Below are 23,356 nucleotides of genomic sequence, written 5' to 3'. Positions count from 1 at the left end.
TTTCTACTTCTTACATGTTGAACTCAAATACCTGTACTTTCTACTTCTTACATGTTGAACTAAAATACCTGTACTTTCTACTTCTCACATGTTGAACTCAAATACCTGTACTTTCTACTTCTTACATGTTGAACTCAAATACCTGTACTTTCTACTTCTTACATGTTGAACTCAAATACCTGTACTTTCTACTTCTTACATTGTGAACTCAAATACCTGTACTTTCTACTTCTTACATGTTGAACCCAAATACCTGTACTTTCTACTTCTTACATGTTGAACTAAAATACCTGTACTTTCTACTTCTCACATGTTGAACTCAAATACCTGTACTTTCTACTTCTTACATGTTGAACTCAAATACCTGTACTTTCTACTTCTTACATGTTGAACTCAAATACCTGTACTTTCTACTTCTTACATGTTGAACTCAAATACCTGTACGTTCTACTTCTTACATGTTGAACACAAATACCTGTACTTTCTACTTCTTACATGTTGAACTCAAATACCTGTACTTTCTACTTCTCACATGTTAAACCCAAATACCTGTACTTTCTACTTCTTACATGTTGAACCCAAATACCTGTACTTTCTACTTCTTACATGTTGAACTAAAATACCTGTACTTTCTACTTCTCACATGTTGAACTCAAATACCTGTACTTTCTACTTCTTACATGTTGAACTCAAATACCTGTACTTTCTACTTCTTACATGTTGAACTCAAATACCTGTACTTTCTACTTCTTACATTGTGAACTCAAATACCTGTACTTTCTACTTCTTACATGTTGAACACAAATACCTGTACTTTCTACTTCTTACATGTTGAACCCAAATACCTGTACTTTCTACTTCTTACATGTTGAACTCAAATACCTGTACTTTCTACTTCTTACATGTTGAACTCAAATACCTGTACTTTCTACTTCTTACATGTTGAACTCAAATACCTGTACTTTCTACTTCTTACATGTTGAACTCAAATACCTGTACTTTCTACTTCTTACATGTTGAACTCAAATACCTGTACTTTCTACTTCTTACATGTTGAACTCAAATACCTGTACTTTCTACTTCTTACATGTTGAACTCAAATACCTGTACTTTCTACTTCTTACATGTTGAACTCAAATACCTGTACTTTCTACTTCTTACATGTTGAACTCAAATACCTGTACTTTCTACTTCTCACATGTTGAACACAAATACCTGTACTTTCTACTTCTCACATGTTAAACCCAAATACCTGTACTTTCTTCTTCTCTCATGTTGAACTCAAATACCTGTACTTTCTTCTTCTCTCATGTTGAACTCAAATACCTGTACTTTCTACTTCTCACATGTTGAACACAAATACCTGTACTTTCTACTTCTTACATGTTGAACTCAAATACCTGTACTTTCTACTTCTCACATGTTGAACTCAAATACCTGTACTTTCTACTTCTCACATGTTAAACCCAAATACCTGTACTTTCTACTTCTTACATGTTGAACCCAAATACCTGTACTTTCTACTTCTCACATGTTAAACCCAAATACATGTACTTTCTACTTCTCACATGTTGAACTCAAATACCTGTACTTTCTACTTCTCACATGTTGAACTCAAATACATGTACTTTCTACTTCTCACATGTTGAACTCAAATACCTGTACTTTCTACTTCTCACATGTTGAACTCAAATACCTGTACTTTCTACTTCTCACATGTTGAACTCAAATACCTGTACTTTCTACTTCTCACATGTTAAACCCAAATACCTGTACTTTCTACTTCTTACATGTTGAACTCAAATACCTGTACTTTCTACTTCTTACATGTTGAACCCAAATACCTGTACTTTCTACTTCTTACATGTTGAACTAAAATACCTGTACTTTCTACTTCTCACATGTTGAACCCAAATACCTGTACTTTCTACTTCTTACATGTTGAACTCAAATACCTGTACTTTCTACTTCTTACATGTTGAACTCAAATACCTGTACTTTCTACTTCTCACATGTTGAACTCAAATACCTGTACTTTCTACTTCTCACATGTTGAACACAAATACCTGTACTTTCTACTTCTTACATGTTGAACTCAAATACCTGTACTTTCTACTTCTTACATGTTAAACCCAAATACCTGTACTTTCTACTTCTTACATGTTGAACTCAAATACCTGTACTTTCTACTTCTTACATGTTGAACTCAAATACCTGTACTTTCTACTTCTTACATGTTGAACCCAAATACCTGTACTTTCTACTTCTTACATGTTGAACTAAAATACCTGTACTTTCTACTTCTCACATGTTGAACCCAAATACCTGTACTTTCTACTTCTTACATGTTGAACTAAAATACCTGTACTTTCTACTTCTCACATGTTGAACCCAAATACCTGTACTTTCTACTTCTCACATGTTGAACTCAAATACCTGTACTTTCTACTTCTCTCATGTTGAACTCAAATACCTGTACTTTCTACTTCTCACATGTTGAACCCAAATACCTGTACTTTCTACTTCTCACATGTTGAACTCAAATACCTGTACTTTCTACTTCTCTCATGTTGAACACAAATACCTGTACTTTCTACTTCTCTCATGTTGAACTCAAATACCTGTACTTTCTACTTCTCTCATGTTGAACTCAAATACCTGTACTTTCTACTTCTTACATGTTGAACCCAAATAACTGTACTTTCTATCCGTGTATCCATCACTTCCTGGTCTTCTCTAAAGAAGAGGGACCAATGGAAACGTTGTCATGTTGCCGTTGGTCACCATGGAAACATTCATTAGCTAACAATGACTTTATTGTTCTATTGATATAAAGGGAGGTCAGGTACTCTTTAAAGCAGCTGCTAGCTATGGGTACTTTTTACTGAAGTACACTTCAAAGCCTCTTTACTTTGACTTGAGTAAAGAAGTTTAGTCAGTACTTCTACTTTCACCAGAGTATTTTTAAACACGAGTATCTGTACTTCTACTTGAGTACAGGATGTGAGTACTTTTGCCGTCTCAGTATATATATAAACACGGACACTGAGTTGTAAAGAGTGTCGGCTCGGTATGTGGGGTATGAACTAATGACCTCCAGAAGTACTCAGTACTTAGTTACTTCCCACCTCTGCTCCGGAGGTATGCCAATGGTCATAAAGTCAGGGATTTCTGTGGTCATCGAGCGGTTAACAAGCAGAACCTTAAACATCAGACAAAGACGTGAAGAAGAGAAGAGACGTATTCTGACGGATGGCGAGTCGCAGCACATAAACGCTTCTGAGGAAACATTGAGCTGTGGCTCGTTCTGCGTGTCCCTCTGGGGGATGAATGGAGGGCTCTGAGTCTGACATGAAGGTCTATTTGCTTTAAAGGGTTGTTTTCAGTTTAAAGAGGATTAACGTGTGGGACCGTTTGAGGGCTCTCCGCAGTGCAACGTGCCTCACTTCGCCCGCAGAGCTGTTAACTCACCAAAGAATTTCACCTAATAGTTTAACAATCCCATGAAAGAGTAAATCACGAGGCGTGACGTTTGGATAATCAATAACATAAAGCATTTATTATCAGGATACACGGGAGAGGAGAAGAGGAGAGTCTGATTTCATTTTCTATTTTTAAAGTTTCTCTGAGTTTAAAAAAAAAAAAAAACGACAACAAAAAACCAACAAAATGTTTTCTCATAATTCTGAGAAGCAGATTTTTTGTATTTCTGACTTTTTTTCTCAAAATTCAGTGAAAAATATCTGACATATTTTCTAACTTGTTGTGGAGCTGGAGCTCTGATGGAGTGAGGACTCAGAGACACGAGGAGAGTCAGGACTCAGAGAGACGAGGAGAGCTGGAGCTCTGATGGAGTCAGGACTCAGAGACACGAGGAGAGCTGGAGCTCTGATGGAGTCAGGACTCAGAGACACGAGGAGAGCTGGAGCTCTGATGGAGTCAGGACTCAGAGACACGAGGAGAGCTGGAGCTCTGATGGAGTCAGGACTCAGAGAGACACGAGGAGAGCTGGAGCTCTGATGGAGTCAGGACTCAGAGACACGAGGAGAGCTGGAGCTCTGATGGAGTCAGGACTCAGAGAGACGAGGAGAGCTGGAGCTCTGATGGAGTCAGGACTCAGAGACACGAGGAGAGCTGGAGCTCTGATGGAGTCAGGACTCAGAGACACGAGGAGAGCTGGAGCTCTGATGGAGTCAGGACTCAGAGACACGAGGAGAGATGGAGCTCTGATGGAGTCAGGACTCAGAGAGACACGAGGAGAGCTGGAGCTCTGATGGAGTCAGGACTCAGAGACACGAGGAGAGCTGGAGCTCTGATGGAGTCAGGACTCAGAGACACGAGGAGAGCTGGAGCTCTGATGGAGTCAGGACTCAGAGACACGAGGAGAGCTGGAGCTCTGATGGAGTCAGGACTCAGAGACACGAGGAGAGCTGGAGCTCGGATCGAGTCAGGACTCAGAGACTCGAGGAGAGCTGGAGCTCTGATGGAGTCAGGACTCAGAGACACGAGGAGAGCTGGAGCTTTGATGACAAACACTGACGGGTTATTTGGAGCTTCGGCCGGAGAATTCACGAGACATGCCACGGGTTGACCACACGGATGAGAAGCCACATCAACTCTGAAGAACTCTAGCCCAGACCCGTGTGTTTAGCTAGTTCAGAGAGAGTAATCCACATGCTGCAGAACAAGAGGGTGCAGGTGCCTGAGCTCAGTGAGGACAGCATGAGCTGATACACTGGGTCAGTGAGGGGTTAAAACTAAAACCTGAGATTAGATTTTAGAATTCTGAGGAAAAGTTGAATAGAAACTTCAACAACAAAAATATCTGACTTTTTTTAAATCATAATTCTTTGTGCTATCATTTTCTGAACAGCAAACATTAAATACATTTTTGGAAATGTTGTGTAAACAATTTTTTTTCTGACTTTCCTCAATAATCTGAGAAACCTGTTATTTTTTCTATTTTTACCAAACATTTTTCAAAATGTATTTTTTCTCAAGATTATGAGAAAAAAGTCAGAATTCGGGAAAAAGTTAAATTTTTCTGAGAAAATAAGAAATATATTTGTATCGTATATTTTTAGACGTTTCTCTCAAAACTCGAGATGAATTCTGAAAAAAATAAAAAATGATAATAATTAGAAAAAATAAGACTTTTCAGGAAACTTTTAGATTTTTTTTTTTCTCAGATTCCTCAGAAAAAAAGCAAGAAAATATTCATCTTTTGGGGATTTAATGATGAGAATGAGTTTATATGAGTGTGTGTGAGCAGATGTCTGGGCTTGCAGGAACATGCCCCCCCCAGGCTATATAGAGGCTTCTTGTACCCCCCTGACAGTACCCCCCCCCCCCCCCCCCCCCCTCTAATGATATACAGTCGGTTTTCCGAACAGTGATTTTTTCTCACAGCAGTCATTTCCTCTTTGATCAAATCTAATGTCAGAGTCGAGGTCATCAATCATCCTGACGGACGAGCAGATTGAAGCCTCGCATCGTTCACACGGCTCGGGAACATTTGGGGAAATCGTGTTGCATCCACTCAATATATCCATAGACTCAAACTGTGGAAGAGGATTAAAGCCACATGAAAACCTTTTGGGGGATTTTTTTTTTTTTTGAGAGAAAAGTCAGAATTCTGGCTTTTTTTTCTCAGAACTACAAAAAATAAATGTTTTTTTAATATGTGTTATATAGAAGGAAACACACACACACACACACACACACACACACACACACACACACACACACACACCACACACACACACACACACACACACACACACACACACACACACACACACACACACACACACACACACACACACACACACACACACAGTGTGCTCCACCTCCTACTTGGCGCACCGGTGACTTTCTCAAACTAAATAAATAAAAAAGGCAAAAATATATATTTTTTACTTCCGATAAAAATAAAATGTTTTTATTCCGAGAAGAAAATCTGAATTCTGACTTTTCTTCTGCAAAAATTATTTTCTCAGATCTAAAATTAAAAACAAAAATTAAGAATTTCCTGCAAAATAAAACCGAACCGTGCGACTGGTCGTCTTTACACATTTTAATTTGAACGACAGAAGTTATTTAATGAAACACATTTTGTACAGAAAGTGGGAACAGGACTCATCCGCTGAGAGCCATCTGGAACGGGTAGTGCTGCGGGAAGTCATGGATCACCTTCAGAGCCTCAGTGTACAGCTCCAGGTCTGAAGAGGACAGAGGACACGAGGAAGACATTAAGACATGAGGAAGACACGATGAGGACATTAAGAAGACATGATAAAGACACTATGAAGACATGAGGAAGACACTATGAAGACATGAGGAATACATTAAGACACGAGGAAGACACGATGAGGACATGAGGAAGACACGAGGAAGACATTAAGACATGAGGAAGACACGATGAAGACATTAAGACACGAGGAAGACACGAAGAGGACATGAGGAAGACACGATGAAGACATTAAGACACGAGGAAGACACTATGAAGACATGAGGAAGACACGATGAAGACATTAAGACACGAGGAAGACATTAAGACACGAGGAAGACACGAAGAGGACATGAGGAAGACACGATGAAGACATGAGGAAGACATTAAGACCCGAGGAAGACACGAAGAGGACATGAGGAAGACACGATGAAGACATTAAGACACGAGGAAGACACGATGAAGACATTAAGACACGAGGAAGACACTATGAAGACACGAGGAAGACACGATGAAGACATTAAGACACGAGGAAGACACTATGAAGACATTAAGACACAAGGAAGACACGAAGAGGACATGAGGAAGACACGATGAAGACATGAGGAAGACATTAAGACACGAGGAAGACACTATGAAGACATGAGGAAGACACGATGAAGACATTAAGACACGATGAAGACATTAAGACACAAGGAAGACATGATGAAGACATGAGGAAGACATTAAGTCACGATGAAGACACGATGAAGACATCATGAAGACACGATGAAGACATGAGGAAGACATTAAGACACGATGAAGACATTAAGACACGATGAAGACACGAGGAAGACATGAGGAAGACACGAAGAAGACACGAGGAAGACATGAGGAAGACACGATGAATACATGAGGAAGACACGATGAAGACATGAGGAAGACACGATGAAGACACGATGAAGACATTAAGACACGAGGAAGACACTATGAAGACATTAAGACACTATGAAGACATGAGGAAGACATTGAGACACGAGGAAGACACTATGAAGACATGAGGAAGACATTAAGACACAAGGAAGACACTATGAAGACATGAGGAAGACTTAAGACACTATGCAGACATGAGGAAGACATGAAGACACGAGGAAGACATGATGAAGACACGAGGAAGACATGATGAAGACACAAAGAAGACACGAGGAAGACATGAGGAAGACACAAAGAAGACACGAGGAAGACATGAGGAAGACACAAAGAAGACATCATGAAGACATGATGAAGATACGAGGACGACACGAAGAAGACACGATGAAGAAGACATGATGAAGACATGAAGACACGATGAAGAAGACATGATGAAGACACGATGAAGACATTAAGACACGAGGAAGACACTATGAAGACATGAAGACACTATGAAGACATGAGGAAGACTTCAGACACTATGCAGACATGAGGAAGACATGAAGACACTATGAAGACATGAGGAAGACTTCAGACACTATGCAGACATGAGGAAGACATGAAGACACTATGAAGACATTAGGAAGACTTCAGACACTATGCAGACATGAAGACACTATGCAGACATGAGGAAGACATGAAGACACGAGGAAGACATTGAGACACGAGGAAAACACTATGAAGACATGAGGAAGACATTAAGACACAAGGAAGACATGAGGAAGACTTCAGACACTATGCAGACATGAGGAAGACATGAAGACACTATGAAGACATGAATTAAAGACCGAGTCCTTTGATGTAATGTGTGTTTGTTGTTAATGCAAAAAACTAAAAATAATTGCCTCAAAGTTCTGAGTTCATTTTTTTAAACTTCACCAAAAAAAGAAGAAAGTCAAATGTTTTTTTCAGACTTTCTTTTCTCGTAAATCTGTGAAAAACACGGATATCTTTCACATTTTAAAATAAAAAGTTCAGAAAAACTCATTTTGATGTTTTAGTAAATAACTTCCAGAGCTGATCCTTCAATTATTTCAGAAGCAAAACGGGAGAACCATTTCCACGTTCACGTGTTTTAACATTTCGCTTCTTCTCAAAACTCTGAGAAAAAGTCAGAACGAATCAAAGCTTCATCAAAGAACTGCAGATGAAAGCTCACCGAACGGGACGCCCTTGTCGTCTCTCAGCAGGCTGTAAGTCGTGGCCATGATGACGCCTTTATTGGAAACCATCCCGATCACCTCCACGACTCCACTCAGCTCCTCGTCCAGCTGCGGGACCAAGAACACGTGTTATCGACTGGATAAAAGGTATTTGTACCATTTGCATTGTGTATAAAGATGAGATACGCTTCGTTAAGCCCATATACACAAGTACTGGATATAAAAACACTGTTTTCACACAGACGGCTCTCTCGCACCAGACCACAGTTTCATTTCCAGAAGGTCCGGTTTGCGTTCACACGGCAAAACTCAAACGGACTACAAACTTTAAACACAAGTCATGTGCTCGGAAATGCTGTTCACCCATTGGTCAGACATTAAGGGGTAAAAACGCACCGCAATTTCTCCCGGAGCCGCCGCCATGGAGCATCGGCACTTTGGGCAGGTTATTCTCGTGCTGCTGTTAATCTGGAGATCAGCAGACGCTAGCGCCCGCGCATACGATTATATAAATCAGACAACGTGCGTTAAAAAACATGACATAATGAGACGTTCTGCGGTCAGGAGGGCGTTTCACCGACAGGTGTTCTGACTTTGATGTAGCTGACGGAGCATTTTCACTTTACACGACACTGTTCAACTCTTCATCCTGCTTCGCTCGTTCGCTAAAGATTTTGAAGACATCCGCGTTCTCGTGACTCGTAAATACGCTTCCTATGTTTTGGTGCGGACTGCGTTCACTCCATGAACCGCTCCAGAGTTCACTAGCAAGCGATCCGAGACCACCTCTTTAGCGGACCAGAGGGCGGTCGTTCACTTCAGAGGGCTGCGTTCACACCGACCCAAACGAACCAAGCGGCTGAACGCTCCAGGGTTCGATTCCACCGGACGATGCGAGGCAGCTGTGAACGCGCCCTAAGTGTTTCTCATACATTGAGTAAATGTCGTCCGCCACAAATGATGTGTTTATGTTTTTGGTGGTCTACTGGAGAGTGAGGTGGGCTGATGATGAGTTCAAATCCCGCCTGGAACACCACCACTAGTGTGCCCTTGAGCAAGGCACGTAGCCCTCGGTTCCTCCAGGGAGAATGTCCCTGTAATCGGTCACTGTCAGTCGCTTTGGAATAAGGCGTCTGCTAAACGCCTAGCAGACGCCTTATTCCAAAGCGACTTACAGTAGCTAGTTAAAAATTACAGTAGCCATGAACTCGCATGTATTTTCTTATTTGAGGGGGGGTGGATGCGTGGGCCACCCGAATAGCTTAATCAACATATATACATATTTGGGTCATATATATGTTGATTTTAATTAATTTCTTATTTTAAAGTTACTTAACTGTATATACAATTGTATTTGTATCTTTAATTGTATTAATCTCTAATCTGTGAGAATCTGTCCTGTTTCTCATTCTCAGCCTGTTGCTGTTAAACTACTGAGTTTCCCCTCGGGATTAGTAAAGCTCCAAAATATAACAAACAGGAAATATAAAAGTTGACAGGTTTTTTTCTGTCGTACACTATTGGATCATTTTCTATTTGTTTATTATCTAACCTTTTTTACCTCTTTCCTAGAATTGTAATATTACGTTCAGAAGCTGCCTGAGTGCAAAAAGGTTTTAACCTGAATATCTTAACTCTGATTTTATCTTTTAAAAATGTTTCTCAGTTTAATTAAAAAAACTTCAAAAGCTAATCAAAAAATGTTTTCATAATTCTGAAGGAAGTTCCTTTCTGAAAACATTGATCATTTTTTTTGTTTATCTTTCTTTCTAACAAATCTGATATTTTCTCTGAACAATTTTGTATTTATGGAGAAAATTCAAATTTTAAACGAAAAGGATCCGAAAAAAAGTCAAATTCATTTAGACTTTTTCTCAAAATATTAATTCGGAAATCTGAGAAAAAGTCTAAATTAAACATTCAGATTTATTTTTAAATCTGAATTATTTGTACTATTATTTTCCTCCTATCTTTTCCAAACACATATAATATATTTGAATTCCTCATTTGTGTTGCACTTTGCACCTATTGTATAAATCTTCATTAATATTATCAATATAAAAGAGGAGGATATATATCCATTGCATCTTAAATAATGTCAAATAACAGGAACTTCTAGCCAAATAAAATCATTAAATCGCTGCTGTACACATGTGTTGTTCAGTGTTATCAATGTGGTCATACTGTTCTGACAGAGAAACTACACTAGCTTCCAAAAAAACCTTTATTTTAAAAGGTTTTAACGATTAAATGTTGTTAAAATGTGCAAAGATCAAGACATGACATCAATATGCTGAATATGAAAACATGGCATGTAGTTTTAGGTAAATTACAGCTTTCACAATACAAGAATAAACCGTGTTTTTTTAAGGGCTAAAGAGTGGCTCCTAATGACGTAGAAAGGCCTGTAGATACACTATGTAACACCTGATAGTGACACTAGTTAAAGTAAAGTATTACTAACTGTACTCACAGGATCATTCAGCTCCACAGTGGCTGTTTTCCCTTCTCCATCACAGACTGTGAACGTCTTCCCCGACGGGTGGACCTAACATGGCGGGAAAACCAACACGTTAATCCACCTTTTAACCATTAAAACAACATTTTAACTCCACTTTTATAAACTCATACTGACCTTCTCCACACGACCGACGAAGCAGACGGGTTTGTTGATGTTCTGCGACAACATAGAGCAGATTATTCTGGGTTTCGGGACGTCATATATTCCTGCCATTTTGAAGCTGTTCACTGAAGGAGCCAAGACGAGAGAATACTGCGCGGGAAATGTAACGTACGTTCGGTTTGTTGTCACGTGTTATTCTACCCGGGCGGGGTTTACATATTCACGTTCGAAAACGGGTTTCTTGTAATGACGGGCAACGCTGGAGAAATATCGAACGTCTTTGACGACATATCCGCTGTGCTCTTACATGTTGTTCCCCGGGATCACCAATCATTAGTTCCGCCGTATTATTGTGATAATAATAACATTAATACATTTTATTTATCATGTGTTCAAAGACTCTTAACAAAGGTAAACAAATCAGATAACACGTCCAATTAAAAACAAGCAATAAAACAACGTTTATCACAAGGACACAGCATTAATAAGGTTATTTAATTTGTTTTATCATACTGATTTGCACCATTAGAACTGACTGAAATAAAGTGCATTAAAGGTTTGTAAATGACTCTTGGTTAATACAGTTTATAAATAATAATAATAATAATAAAGTTGCGCTTCTTGTAACATAAAGCTTGGTTTGTAAGCGGAACTGTGTGTGGCGTTGTTGTTTCTACACGAACACGGAAGGTCGGGCACGTCGGTGTCATAACAACAACTTCCCTGTAAAAAGAAACAACGGAAAATATATCAGGTTTTATCGTTGTTAAAATAACTCTTCTGAACTTCGTGGATTCAAAGAAACAGAAACATGAGATCCTGAAGTTAGAGAGAAGAACTGGAAGTAAGACGTTTTGACTTTAAGAGGAATTCATTTGACTTTGTTGTTAAAACTAGTTTCGATAACTAGAAAGATTTGCTCAAATACTTCAGTACAATTTAGAGGTACTTGTACTTTACTTTGAGTATTTTCATTGTCTGCTACTGTGTACTTCTACTCCACTACATGTATTTAATACCTTTAGTTACTTCACAGATGAATGATGTGAAATATAATCAAGTGTTGAATCAGACTTTAGTTCCACCTGGAGTGAATCCACCAGCTACCCTGCAGTCTACAAAGTACTTCAGACTAGCTGCACCTTCACCAGCTACCCTGCAGTCTACAAAGTACTCCAGACTAGCTGCACCTCCACCAGCTACCCTGCAGTCTACAAAGTACTTCAGACTAGCTGCACCTCCACCAGCCCCTACAAAGTACTTCAGACTAGCTGCACCTCACCAGCTACCCTGCAGTCTACAAAGTACTTCAGACTAGCTGCACCTCCACCAGCTACCCTGCAGTCTACAAAGTACTTCAGACTAGCTGCACCTCCACCAGCTACCCTGCAGTCTACAAAGTACTTCAGACTAGCTGCACCTTCACCAGCTTTGAGAACACTTTCATGATCAATCTTTATAAAACATATATATATTATTCTGAAATGGACCAATCTGCACAACGACTACTTTCACTGTCTTTCACTATATTTAGATGAGAATACTTTCTACTTTCACTTGAGGAACATTTTGAATGCTTTGACTGAAACAGAGTATTCCTACACTCTGGTACTTCTACTTTTACTCAAGTACAAGATCTGAGTACTTCTACTTTTACTCAAGCACAAGATCTGAGTACTTCTACTTTTACTCAAGCACAAGATCTGAGTACTTCTACTTTTACTCAAGTACAAGATCTGAGTACTTCTACTTTCACTCAAGAACAAGACCTGAGTACTTCTACTTTTACTCAAGAACAAGATCTGAGTACTTCTACTTTTACTCAAGTACAAGACCTGAGTACTTCTACGTTTACTCAAATACAAGATCTGAGTACTACTACTTTTACTCAAGTACAAGATCTGAGTACTTCTACTTTTACTCAAGTTCAAGATCTGAGTACTTCTACTTTTACTCAAGTACAAGACCTGAGTACTTCTACTTTAACTCAAGTACAAGATCTGAGTACTTCTACTTTTTCTCAAGTACAAGATTCATGTTGAGTTTCAGACTGACCTCCATCTTGTGTTTCAGACTGACCTCCATCTTGTGTTTCAGACTGACCTCCATCTTGTGTTTCAGACTGACCTCCATCTTGTGTTTCAGACTGACCTCCATCTTGTGTTTCAGACTAACCTCCATCTTGTGTTTCAGACTAACCTCCATCTTGAGTTTCAGACTAACCTCCATCTTGTGTTTCAGACTAACCTCCATCTTGAGTTTCAGACTAACCTCCATCTTGTGTTTCAGACTAACCTCCATCTTGTGTTTCAGACTGACCTCCATCTTGTGTTTCAGACTAACCTCCATCTTGTGTTTCAGACTGACCTCCATCTTGTGTTTCAGACTAACCTCCATCTTGTGTTTCAGACTAACCTCCATCTTGTGTTTCAGACTGACCTCCATCTTGAGTTTCAGACTGACCTCCATCTTGTGTTTCAGACTGACCTCCATCTTGTGTTTCAGACTAACCTCCATCTTGTGTTTCAGACTGACCTCCATCTTGTGTTTCAGACTAACCTCCATCTTGTGTTTCAGACTGACCTCCATCTTGTGTTTCAGACTGACCTCCATCTTGAGTTTCAGACTGACCTCCATCTTGAGTTTCAGACTAACCTCCATCTTGAGTTTCAGACTGACCTCCATCTTGTGTTTCAGACTGACCTCCATCTTGTGTTTCAGACTAACCTCCATCTTGAGTTTCAGACTAACCTCCATCTTGTGTTTCAGACTAACCTCCATCTTGTGTTTCAGACTGACCTCCATCTTGTGTTTCAGACTAACCTCCATCTTGTGTTTCAGACTGACCTCCATCTTGTGTTTCAGACTAACCTCCATCTTGTGTTTCAGACTGACCTCCATCTTGTGTTTCAGACTGACCTCCATCTTGAGTTTCAGACTGACCTCCATCTTGTGTTTCAGACTGACCTCCATCTTGAGTTTCAGACTGACCTCCATCTTGAGTTTCAGACTGACCTCCATCTTGTGTTTCAGACTGACCTCCATCTTGTGTTTCAGACTAACCTCCATCTTGTGTTTCAGACTAACCTCCATCTTGTGTTTCAGACTAACCTCCATCTTGTGTTTCAGACTAACCTCCATCTTGTGTTTCAGACTAACCTCCATCTTGTGTTTCAGACTGACCTCCATCTTGTGTTTCAGACTGACCTCCATCTTGTGTTTCAGACTAACCTCCATCTTGTGTTTCAGACTAACCTCCATCTTGTGTTTCAGAGGAGCATCATGCTGAGTTTCTTGGGACTCCGTAAAGAGTCGAAGAAATCTCCGTCAGAGAAGGAAGCCGACGGAGGCTTCACCATCGTTGGTGAGAACATCTGTCTATTCTGATATTCAATTAAATATTCCTGTCTACATATCAGTCTGTGTTCAGCACGTCTGAAGAGGGGGGACCTGGATTTAAACCCAGTCTTTTATTTATTTTGATTGAAGCATTTTCATGCTGAGCCGGCCAAGAAGGCAGCAACGCTACACTTAACACAGAGAAACTGACTAAGAAAACAAAAGAGGAAAAGCAGTCCCTACATTGAGAACATTAGGACAGAAAGAAAGGCACTACTTATTGCTGCAAGAGCAGCTGGAGGTCAGGAGTCTAAGGACTTCAGACAACTTCCATTTGAAACATGCTACAGAGACAAGTGCCCTCAGTTTGAGGCGTGATTGAAGGTCGTTCCAAGACCAAGGACCGTCATGAAAAAGACTCCTTTTCCCAGCCTCAGTCCGCACGGCAGGCACCTGGACCCGTACCCAGGCACCTGGACCCGTACCCAGGCACCTGGACCCGTACCCAGGCACCTGGACCCGTACCCAGGCACCTGGACCCGTACCCAGGCACCTGGACCCGTACCCAGGCACCTGGACCCGTACCCAGGCACCTGGACCCGTACCCAGGCACCTGGACCCGTACCCAGGCACCTGGACCCGTACCCAGGCACCTGGACCCGTACCCAGGCACCTGGACCCGTGCCCAGGCACCTGGACCCGTGCCCAGGCACCTGGACCCGTACCCAGGCTCTGGATCTGAGGCTGTGAGAGTCACAAACTGGAGCAGATCTGGCACATACTGTATGTAGAGTGGAAGCTTTCCTGAAATGGCTTTATTAATACAAACCAAGGCTGCATCCTGCGCAGACTAGGTGAGGACCCTCCAGTTGGGCTGTGCAGTGTGCAATGATGAGTCCTATCGGGTGCGTCTGATATATAGCGCAGTGCAGCAGGTAGGGTGGGTCAGGTGTGGCCAAACAGAGGGACAGGCAGATCTATAGATGGTTTCACCGTAGACCAGCTGGGACGGGAATAATCCAGAGACCAACCTTGTACAGGATGAAGCTGAAAAACAACATTTAAGTCTGAAAAGGAAGCAAAGAGTGAATTTCAATTTCTTAGTTGGAGGTGTGTTTATATGTTATGGCTCCTCATGATGGAGTCCTCCATCAAAGCTCCAGCTCTCCTCGTGTCTCTGAGTCCTGACTCCATCAGAGCTCCAGCTCTCCTCGTCTCTCTGAGTCCTGACTCCATCAGAGCTCCATCTCTCCTCGTGTCTCTCTGAGTCCTGACTCCATCAGAGCTCCATCTCTCCTCGTCTCTCTGAGTCCTGACTCCATCAGAGCTCCAGCTCTCCTCGTCTCTCTGAGTCCTGACTCCATCAGAGCTCCAGCTCTCCTCGTGTCTCTGAGTCCTGACTCCATCAGAGCTCCAGCTCTCCTCGTCTCTCTGAGTCCTGACTCCATCAGAGCTCCAGCTCTCCTTGTGTCTCTCTGAGTCCTGACTCCATCAGAGCTCCAGCTCTCCTCGTGTCTCTGAGTCCTGACTCCATCAGAGCTCCAGCTCTCCTTGTGTCTCTGAGTCCTGACTCCATCAGAGCTCCAGCTCTCCTCGTGTCTCTGAGTCCTGACTCCATCAGAGCTCCAGCTCTCCTCGTGTCTCTGAGTCCTGACTCCATCAGAGCTCCAGCTCTCCTCGTGTCTCTGAGTCCTGACTCCATCAGAGCTCCAGCTCTCCTCGTGTCTCTCTGAGTCCTGACTCCATCAGAGCTCCAGCTCTCCTCGTGTCTCTGAGTCCTGACTCCATCAGAGCTCCAGCTCTCCTCGTGTCTCTTTGAGTCCTGACTCCATCAGAGCTCCATCTCTCCTCGTCTCTCTGAGTCCTGACTCTCCTCGTCTCTCTGAGTCCTGACTCTCCTCGTCTCTCTGAGTGACTGATGTTGATTCTCGTCCCTTGTGATTAACGCTGTCCTCTGGTCTCCAGGGGAGACGCTGGAGGAGCAGAGGGGGAAGACTCGGACTCAGAGCGTCGCTCAGCCGTCTTCAGGGTACGTCATCGTGCAGCCGCCCAAGGTGAGGTCTCATAAAGAGTTCTTATTCTCCTCATGTGGAGATTTAAGTGTTCAATATTTAACAAACTATCATCAAATATTATGTTTTACATTTTATTTTATATTTCTCTTTTTATTTTTTTTATCATTCTTTATTTATTAAATGGACTAACTTTCACAGTTCCTTCGTGATAATGAAATCCTTCTCTCTTCTTCCTCCTCCTCCTCTTCCTCCTCAGTCCTCCTGTCCGTACCCCTCTCTCCCCTCTGAGGTAAAGCGTCCCGCCCCTCCTCTTCCTCTTCCTCCTCTTCCTCCTCAGTCCTCCTGTCCGTACCCCTCTCTCCCCTCTGAGGTAAAGCGTCCCGCCCCTCCTCTTCCTCCTCTTCGTCCTCCTCCTCCTCTTCCTCCTGCCCCTGAACCCTCTCCCTCAGTGAGACATTTTCACATTCCCATGTTTCTAAACATTATTCTTTTCTGTATTTTATTTTACCTCAAATACTTTTCATGTTTAAATAAATATTTGTATTTAATGTTTATCTTTTTACTCTAACTTGTGCTTTTATAAAAACATACATATATTTATTTGTATCATTCTTTAATTATAAAATGGAGCGACCCCCGTGATGATGAAACCCCTCTCTCTCTCTCTCTCTCTCCTCTTCCTCCTCCTCTTCCTCAGGCCTCCTGTCCGTACCCCGCTCTCGCCTCTGATATAAAGCGTCCCGCCCCCCTTCCTCCCCCCTCCTCCTCTTCCTCGGTGGGGGAGTCTTCCTCCGTCCTGCCGGACCTCCTGGAGGACGTCCCCTTCTCTCTGTCCCCTCACGTCCTCACAGTGATGTCCAGCCTGCAGCTGATCCCAGACCTGCTGCTGGACCCAGAGCTGAGCTACAACCTGAGCAGCTTCCAGTACGACTTCAGCCTGGAGAACTCCGTGCTGCGCAACGCCTAGTCTGCCCACTGTCTTTCTGCTGTCCCTTTTCCTCTCGTGTCCTATAGCTGTTAGTGCATGTAAACGGTCTGCAGGGGCTCAAATCCCCTGTTCCTGAGCCGATAGGGACATCGAGAGCGCTCCAACACATGGTACGTGATAGGCTAAGAGGCGGGACATCTCTAAGCTGGTTGACCAATCACCAGAGAGCCGGCCAGCTAGCTAACTTAAAAAAAAAGAGAAATTGATACAAAAAAAAGGATTCTGATTTGATAAGTGTCTCTCCGGGTTCTGGGTCTGCTTTCTGTTGTCAGCCACATGGCAGAGGAGTATCTATTCTGTTTTGTGGAAGCACCAATATGTGCAGTATCTGGGATCCAGACGTCGTGATGACTCGTCGCGCTGGAGGTGGAGGTTAAAACAAGACGCTGGTCTACAAACTACGGACGCATTTAAGAAACGATTCTGCAAAACCCACCGGCTTGACGACGAGATAAAAGCCTTTATTGGAATAAACTGCAAAGTCATCAGGTCATTTACGGACGTGGCTGTAATCACATCTTAGTGACAACAAAGTCCGGCCCACGTCATTAGACACAGTCTGCGGTAACCAAGGGACAGAAATAATAACCCATATCTATTCATGTGCCGCACGTAGGGACTGCTTTACTGACGAGCTCGTGTGCAATTTATATATTTGACATTTTAGGACATTTTAGGAACCCTCTCCACGTTCGAGTTCTGCTTCCTTTCAGTTGTCGTTGCTTTATCCATTAGGTCACCTGGGTCCACGGCGCTCGTTTAGTGTCTGCCCGTGTGACTCCTGCAGACATCGCCCGTCAGAGAGGATCCATGTTTACATTTAATCAAAGATACGTTTGAAACCCTTTAGTAAGTGTGTGTGTGTGTGTGTGTGTGTGTGTGTGTGTTAATGGATGCTGTGTGTGTGTGTGTTTTGCTTTTGGTTGTGTTTTAAGTGTCTGGGAAAAATCACTTATTGTAATTCTTTAAGAGCTGAGACTTTATTCGCCTCAATAGAAACAAGGACATGTGTACCTGCTGTCTGTAAATTAACGCAGTAAAACAAACATAGGGACCCTCGTGATGCCCTCGTTCTAAACCCAACCTGTCCTCGTGTAAGCGCTGAAATAATGAAGTCAAACTAGTGTCGCGTTGTACTGATGGAGTGACTGCAGGTGAACCACAAGTGATGGTACTTTCATCAACCAAGTCACAATCTGTTGTATTGCTGTAAAAACACAGAACATAATACTTCTGTGTGTATCTGCAGTACATGAATACCACGGGTGTTTTCTTTTGAATAAGTGGGTACATAATGCGTTTAAAACTAGTTGTTGCTAAGTAGAAGAATGCATGGGGTGAGGATTTAACCCAGGACTTGTCTGTACCCTTGGAACCTGATGTGCCTTCAACAAACAGCCAGTCCCCGTCTGATGGACTTTTAGGATGAAGTACTAATAAAAAAAGGTTGAACCGTCTTTAATGTGTGTTTTTAATCTGTTCAGTGGACACAGCCTTACTATTTACACTTGTGTCTTAGCGGTCTTACATTTATAACATCTTAAGTATACACTTCATATGTTACAGTTAAATATGTAAGCAAAACATACACAAGTACACAATCTGAGTACTTCTACTTTTACTCAAGTACAAGATCTGAGTACTTCTACTTTTACTCAAGAACAAGATCTGAGTACAAGTACTTTTACTCAAGTACAAGATCTGAGTACTTCTACTTTTACTCAAGACCAAGATCTGAGTACAAGTACTTTTACTCAAGTACAAGATCTGAGTACAAGTACTTTTACTCAAGTACAAGACCTGAATACTTCTACTTGTACTCAAGTACAAGATCTGAGTACAACTACTTTTACTCAAGTACAAGATCTGAGTACTTCTACTTTTATTACATGATCCGAGTTGGCTACTTATACTTTACTTCATGATCTGAGTACTTGTACTTTACTACCTGAGTACTTCTCCCTCCTCTTCCTGGATCCTCCGCTGTTATCGGCTCTGACAGCAGGCTGGTGCCCGGGCAGAGGCTCTCTCCGCCGGATAGCTGCATCGCCTGAACACCCCCCCTGCTCTTCTGTTCGCAAAGGTAACTTTATGCACATTCATCTAAAAATGCAACCATCGTGGTTTAAATAGCTTGGTGCTAATTTAGTGTCGTATGTGTTGTATGTAGCAAAGCTTCACCAAACTACCTTAACACATGTGACAATTCCACCATTTTGCAATAATTTAACACTATAGGTGCTTTAAAAATAGACTTTACTTATTGTTTATGATCAAATACAAGTTTTTCTTAAATTCGGGGTGTGTTTAGTTTACTATAAAACATTATAATAATATAAAATCCCATATTTAGCCGTTTCCCCACCATCCGTCATCAGGCGCCACGTTGTGTTTTGGTCAGAGGAAGCTAGTGGAAATGAGGGCTGAAGCAGCTAAAGAAATGACATTTAAAAAAATGTAGGGCATGTTTGGAAATATAATGCACGCCGAATTGTAAAGTAGAGTGTATTCATTCACATAAAGGATGTGCTCTTTTTATTAAGTGTATATAACTTTTACAATTACCAAGTCCACCTTAAAACGATGTTTTCCGGAGCAGGATTCAATTTAGCGAGCATTTGGATATCACCTCTCATGTCGTGTTGAGCTAATTGTCTTTCCTTTATACTTAGGTCATAATACATCAGGGATCTGACCAGTGGACCATCAATAACACTGAGAATGAATATTATAATCATGCATTACATAATGTCATAGCCCGCATGTTTCAGTTTCCATCATAATATCTGCAAAATGTTATTTAGCACACCTCAGTTCCGGGTGTTTTGGTGTATTATTGATGCTATAATGGCGATTCGAGCAGGAGAAGCATGCATTTGTTATTACGTTGCACTATCCTAGCCCAGGTACATATAAGGGTATGGATGCCTGATGATGCAGCTCCTCTGTCGGATACTGCCAGGGCTCAGTGATCCGGATCATTATCCAGATGTGCAGAATCTGCCATGAAAACACGGACAGGTTGTTGGTAATTGATGATTTGCGGCTCTTTACCTCCATTAAAGGGGATATGGCGTCAGCTGGCAGCTCTGTGGCAACACTGAGGCCTAGCAGAGATAAACACAGCAGGCCATTCCCTGCAACTGCATGTGAAATACTACCTATTATACACAGAATATACATCTCCCTGTACAAATACACAACATTATCTGTAGTAAATCCAACAAATACCACGTGTCTGCCTGCTAGTCATTACTGCATGTTTTTATTAAACCTTTAAATATATATATTATGCATGAAGGCTTTGGGAGTTATATAATCAGGGTACATAAGAAAGGTAACTGTATTCATTTACAATTACATACAAAAATAAGTAATCAGATTACCGTGTAATTGAGATTACTATCAGGATTACAATGTTAGAATACATTTAGAAATATCGATGGATGTATTAAAGGTACTGATTTAATGGTTTGGTTCTTTAATTATTCTTTATTTTAATGAATGGGTCGACGAGTGATTTATTAATGAAAATAGATTTTATTTTATTGAATGATTTTTCTTTTTACTGTTACTACATTTTGAATATGAAACATCGTGGTTTCTACTTTTCTAAGGTTACGTTGTTTCAAAACATCCTATTGTTTTACTTCAAAAGTAACAGAGGCATCAGGTGATCGGGCTGAAGCTCCAGAGGCATCTGTCCTACGAAGCCGGTTCAACCTAACCTGATATGTTTGAGTTAGCCGGTTGGCCTAATCCAAAACATACGCGCTCTCGCTAAGCGGTCCTACGACGCGGGTCATCAAGTGGATCGCTCAGCCAGCCGTGTCCTATCTAGCTAGGTGTTCACATGAGAGGGGTGGGATCTGGAGCATTCGACCAATCACAGACATGGAGAAGCTACTGACAGCGCAGCGTCACACTTCCTGAATGAAAAGTGAACTCTAATATTAGACATATGAAGAAGTTAAACTTTAAACATGACTCGAACACTTGATCAGGATCAAAGCCTCAGAGCTGCAGCTGCAAGGTGAACACAGCTGGAGCAGAACAAGTGTTGGAATGCGTCCATCAGCAGGTTCATGATATCACGGCCCGTCTAACACACCGTCTGACTCTCATCACCTCTGACTCAGAGTTTCCTCAACTCAACGTGTTGCTGACATAATGCTTCATCCAGTCTGTGGCGCTGAGAGTGCTGCACGGCCAGACACGCTCAGGGACTCGGATCAGGAGACATGTGATACATCAGGAAGTGATGTGCCGCGGACTGGACTTAGTGTACTCTGATCCGGGTACTGATGCTGACTGGACTTAGTGTGCTCTGATCCGGGTACTGATGCTGACTGGACTTAGTGTACTCTGATCCGGGTACTGATGCTGACTGGACTTAGTGTACTCTGATCCGGGTCCTGATGCTGACTGGACTCAGTGTACTCTGATCCGGGTACTGATGCTGACTGGACTCAGTGTACTCTGATCCGGGTACTGATGCTGACTGGACTCAGTGTACTCTGATCCGGGTACTGATGCTGACTGGACTTAGTGTACTCTGATCCGGGTACTGATGCTGACTGGACTTAGTGTACTCTGATCCGGGTACTGATGCTGACTGGACTTAGTGTACTCTGATCCGGGTACTGATGCTGACTGGACTTAGTGTACTCTGATCCGGGTACTGATGCTGACTGGACTTAGTGTACTCTGATCCGGGTACTGATGCTGACTGGACTTAGTGTACTCTGATCCGGGTACTGATGCTGACTGGACTCAGTGTACTCTGATCCGGGTACTGATGCGGACTGGACTCAGTGTACTCTGATCCGGGTACTGATGCTGACTGGACTTAGTGTACTCTGATCCGGGTTCTGATGCTGACTGGACTCAGTGTACTCTGATCCGGGTACTGATGCTGACTGGACTCAGTGTACTCTGATCTGGGTACTGATGCGGACTGGACTTAGTGTACTCTGATCCGGGTACTGATGCTGACTGGACTCAGTGTACTCTGATCCGGGTACTGATGCTGACTGGACTCAGTGTACTCTGATCCGGGTACTGATGCTGACTGTACTCAGTGTACTCTGATCCGGGTACTGATGCTGACTGGACTCAGTGTACTCTGATCCGGGTACTGATGCTGACTGGACTTAGTGTACTCTGATCCGGGTACTGATGCTGACTGGACTTAGTGTACTCTGATCCGGGTACTGATGCTGACTGGACTTAGTGTACTCTGATCCGGGTACTGATGCTGACTGGACTTAGTGTACTCTGATCCGGGTACTGATGCTGACTGGACTTAGTGTACTCTGATCCGGGTACTGATGCTGACTGGACTCAGTGTACTCTGATCCGGGTACTGATGCTGACTGGACTCAGTGTACTCTGATCCGGGTACTGATGCTGACTGGACTCAGTGTACTCTGATCCGGGTACTGATGCTGACTGGACTCAGTGTACTCTGATCCGGGTACTGATGCTGACTGGACTCAGTGTACTCTGATCCGGGTACTGATGCTGACTGGACTCAGTGTACTCTGATCCGGGTACTGATGCTGACTGGACTCAGTGTACTCTGATCCGGGTACTGATGCTGACTGGACTCAGTGTACTCTGATCCGGGTACTGATGCTGACTGGACTCAGTGTACTCTGATCCGGGTACTGATGCTGACTGGACTCAGTGTACTCTGATCCGGGTACTGATGCTGACTGGACTCAGTGTACTCTGATCCGGGTACTGATGCTGACTGGACTCAGTGTACTCTGATCCGGGTCCTGATGCTGACTGGACTCAGTGTACTCTGATCCGGGTACTGATGCTGACTGGACTCAGTGTACTCTGATCCGGGTACTGATGCTGACTGGACTCAGTGTACTCTGATCCGGGTACTGATGCTGACTGGACTTCAGTGTACTCTGATCCGGGTACTGATGCTGACTGGACTTAGTGTACTCTGATCCGGGTACTGATGCTGACTGGACTTAGTGTACTCTGATCCGGGTACTGATGCTGACTGGACTTAGTGTACTCTGATCCGGGTTA

General features: G+C 42.4%; 2 protein-coding genes across 6 annotated transcripts; one reads left to right on the top strand and one right to left on the bottom strand.

Moving 5' to 3' along the window:
• Nucleotides 1–6,061: 6,061 nt before the first annotated feature.
• rpa3 (replication protein A3) lies at nt 6,062–11,175 on the bottom strand. The gene is made up of 4 exons (XM_034077564.2): nt 10,976–11,175; nt 10,814–10,888; nt 8,337–8,448; nt 6,062–6,221 (listed from the first exon to the last, which is right to left on the bottom strand). The coding sequence occupies exons 1-4, from the start codon at nt 11,072–11,074 to the stop codon at nt 6,139–6,141; spliced, it is 369 nt and encodes a 122-aa protein (XP_033933455.1). The 5' UTR covers nt 11,075–11,175; the 3' UTR covers nt 6,062–6,138.
• Nucleotides 11,176–11,645: 470 nt separating this feature from the next.
• On the top strand, nt 11,646–18,762 carry umad1 (UBAP1-MVB12-associated (UMA) domain containing 1). Of its 5 annotated transcripts, none has more exons than XM_071202218.1 (5): nt 11,646–11,807; nt 14,237–14,327; nt 16,268–16,356; nt 16,655–16,687; nt 17,015–18,762. In XM_071202218.1, the coding sequence occupies exons 2-5, from the start codon at nt 14,246–14,248 to the stop codon at nt 17,282–17,284; spliced, it is 474 nt and encodes a 157-aa protein (XP_071058319.1). In that variant the 5' UTR covers nt 11,646–11,807; nt 14,237–14,245; the 3' UTR covers nt 17,285–18,762. The 5 variants fall into 5 exon arrangements, with proteins under 5 accessions (XP_071058319.1, XP_071058318.1, XP_033933456.1 ...); XM_071202217.1 differs by having other exon boundaries at nt 16,655–16,765; XM_034077565.1 differs by having other exon boundaries at nt 16,574–16,687.
• The last annotated feature ends 4,594 nt before the right edge of the window (nt 18,763–23,356 follow it).

This window comes from Pseudochaenichthys georgianus, unplaced genomic scaffold (genome assembly GCF_902827115.2).
Source record: "Pseudochaenichthys georgianus unplaced genomic scaffold, fPseGeo1.2 scaffold_1720_arrow_ctg1, whole genome shotgun sequence".
Lineage (NCBI taxonomy): Eukaryota > Metazoa > Chordata > Actinopteri > Perciformes > Channichthyidae > Pseudochaenichthys > Pseudochaenichthys georgianus.
Note: the sequence above shows the minus strand (reverse complement) of the source record. Positions and strands in the feature narration are given on the sequence as shown.

Excerpts from the sequence above, each read along its gene's own strand:
- rpa3 (XM_034077564.2), bottom strand. The coding sequence starts at position 11,074 with ATGGCAGGAATATATGACGTCCCGAAACCCAGAATAATCTGCTCTATG. Across the intron at positions 8,449-10,813 it reads CTGTGGAGCTGAATGATCCT|CTGGACGAGGAGCTGAGTGG; the intron begins GTGAGTACAGTT and ends TTGGTCCCGCAG. Across the intron at positions 6,222-8,336 it reads CGACAAGGGCGTCCCGTTCG|ACCTGGAGCTGTACACTGAG; the intron begins GTGAGCTTTCAT and ends TGTCCTCTTCAG.
- umad1 (XM_071202216.1), top strand. The coding sequence starts at position 14,246 with ATGCTGAGTTTCTTGGGACTCCGTAAAGAGTCGAAGAAATCTCCGTCA. Across the intron at positions 16,357-16,573 it reads TCATCGTGCAGCCGCCCAAG|TCCTCCTGTCCGTACCCCTC; the intron begins GTGAGGTCTCAT and ends CTTCCTCCTCAG. Across the intron at positions 16,766-17,014 it reads CCCCTGAACCCTCTCCCTCA|GCCTCCTGTCCGTACCCCGC; the intron begins GTGAGACATTTT and ends CCTCTTCCTCAG.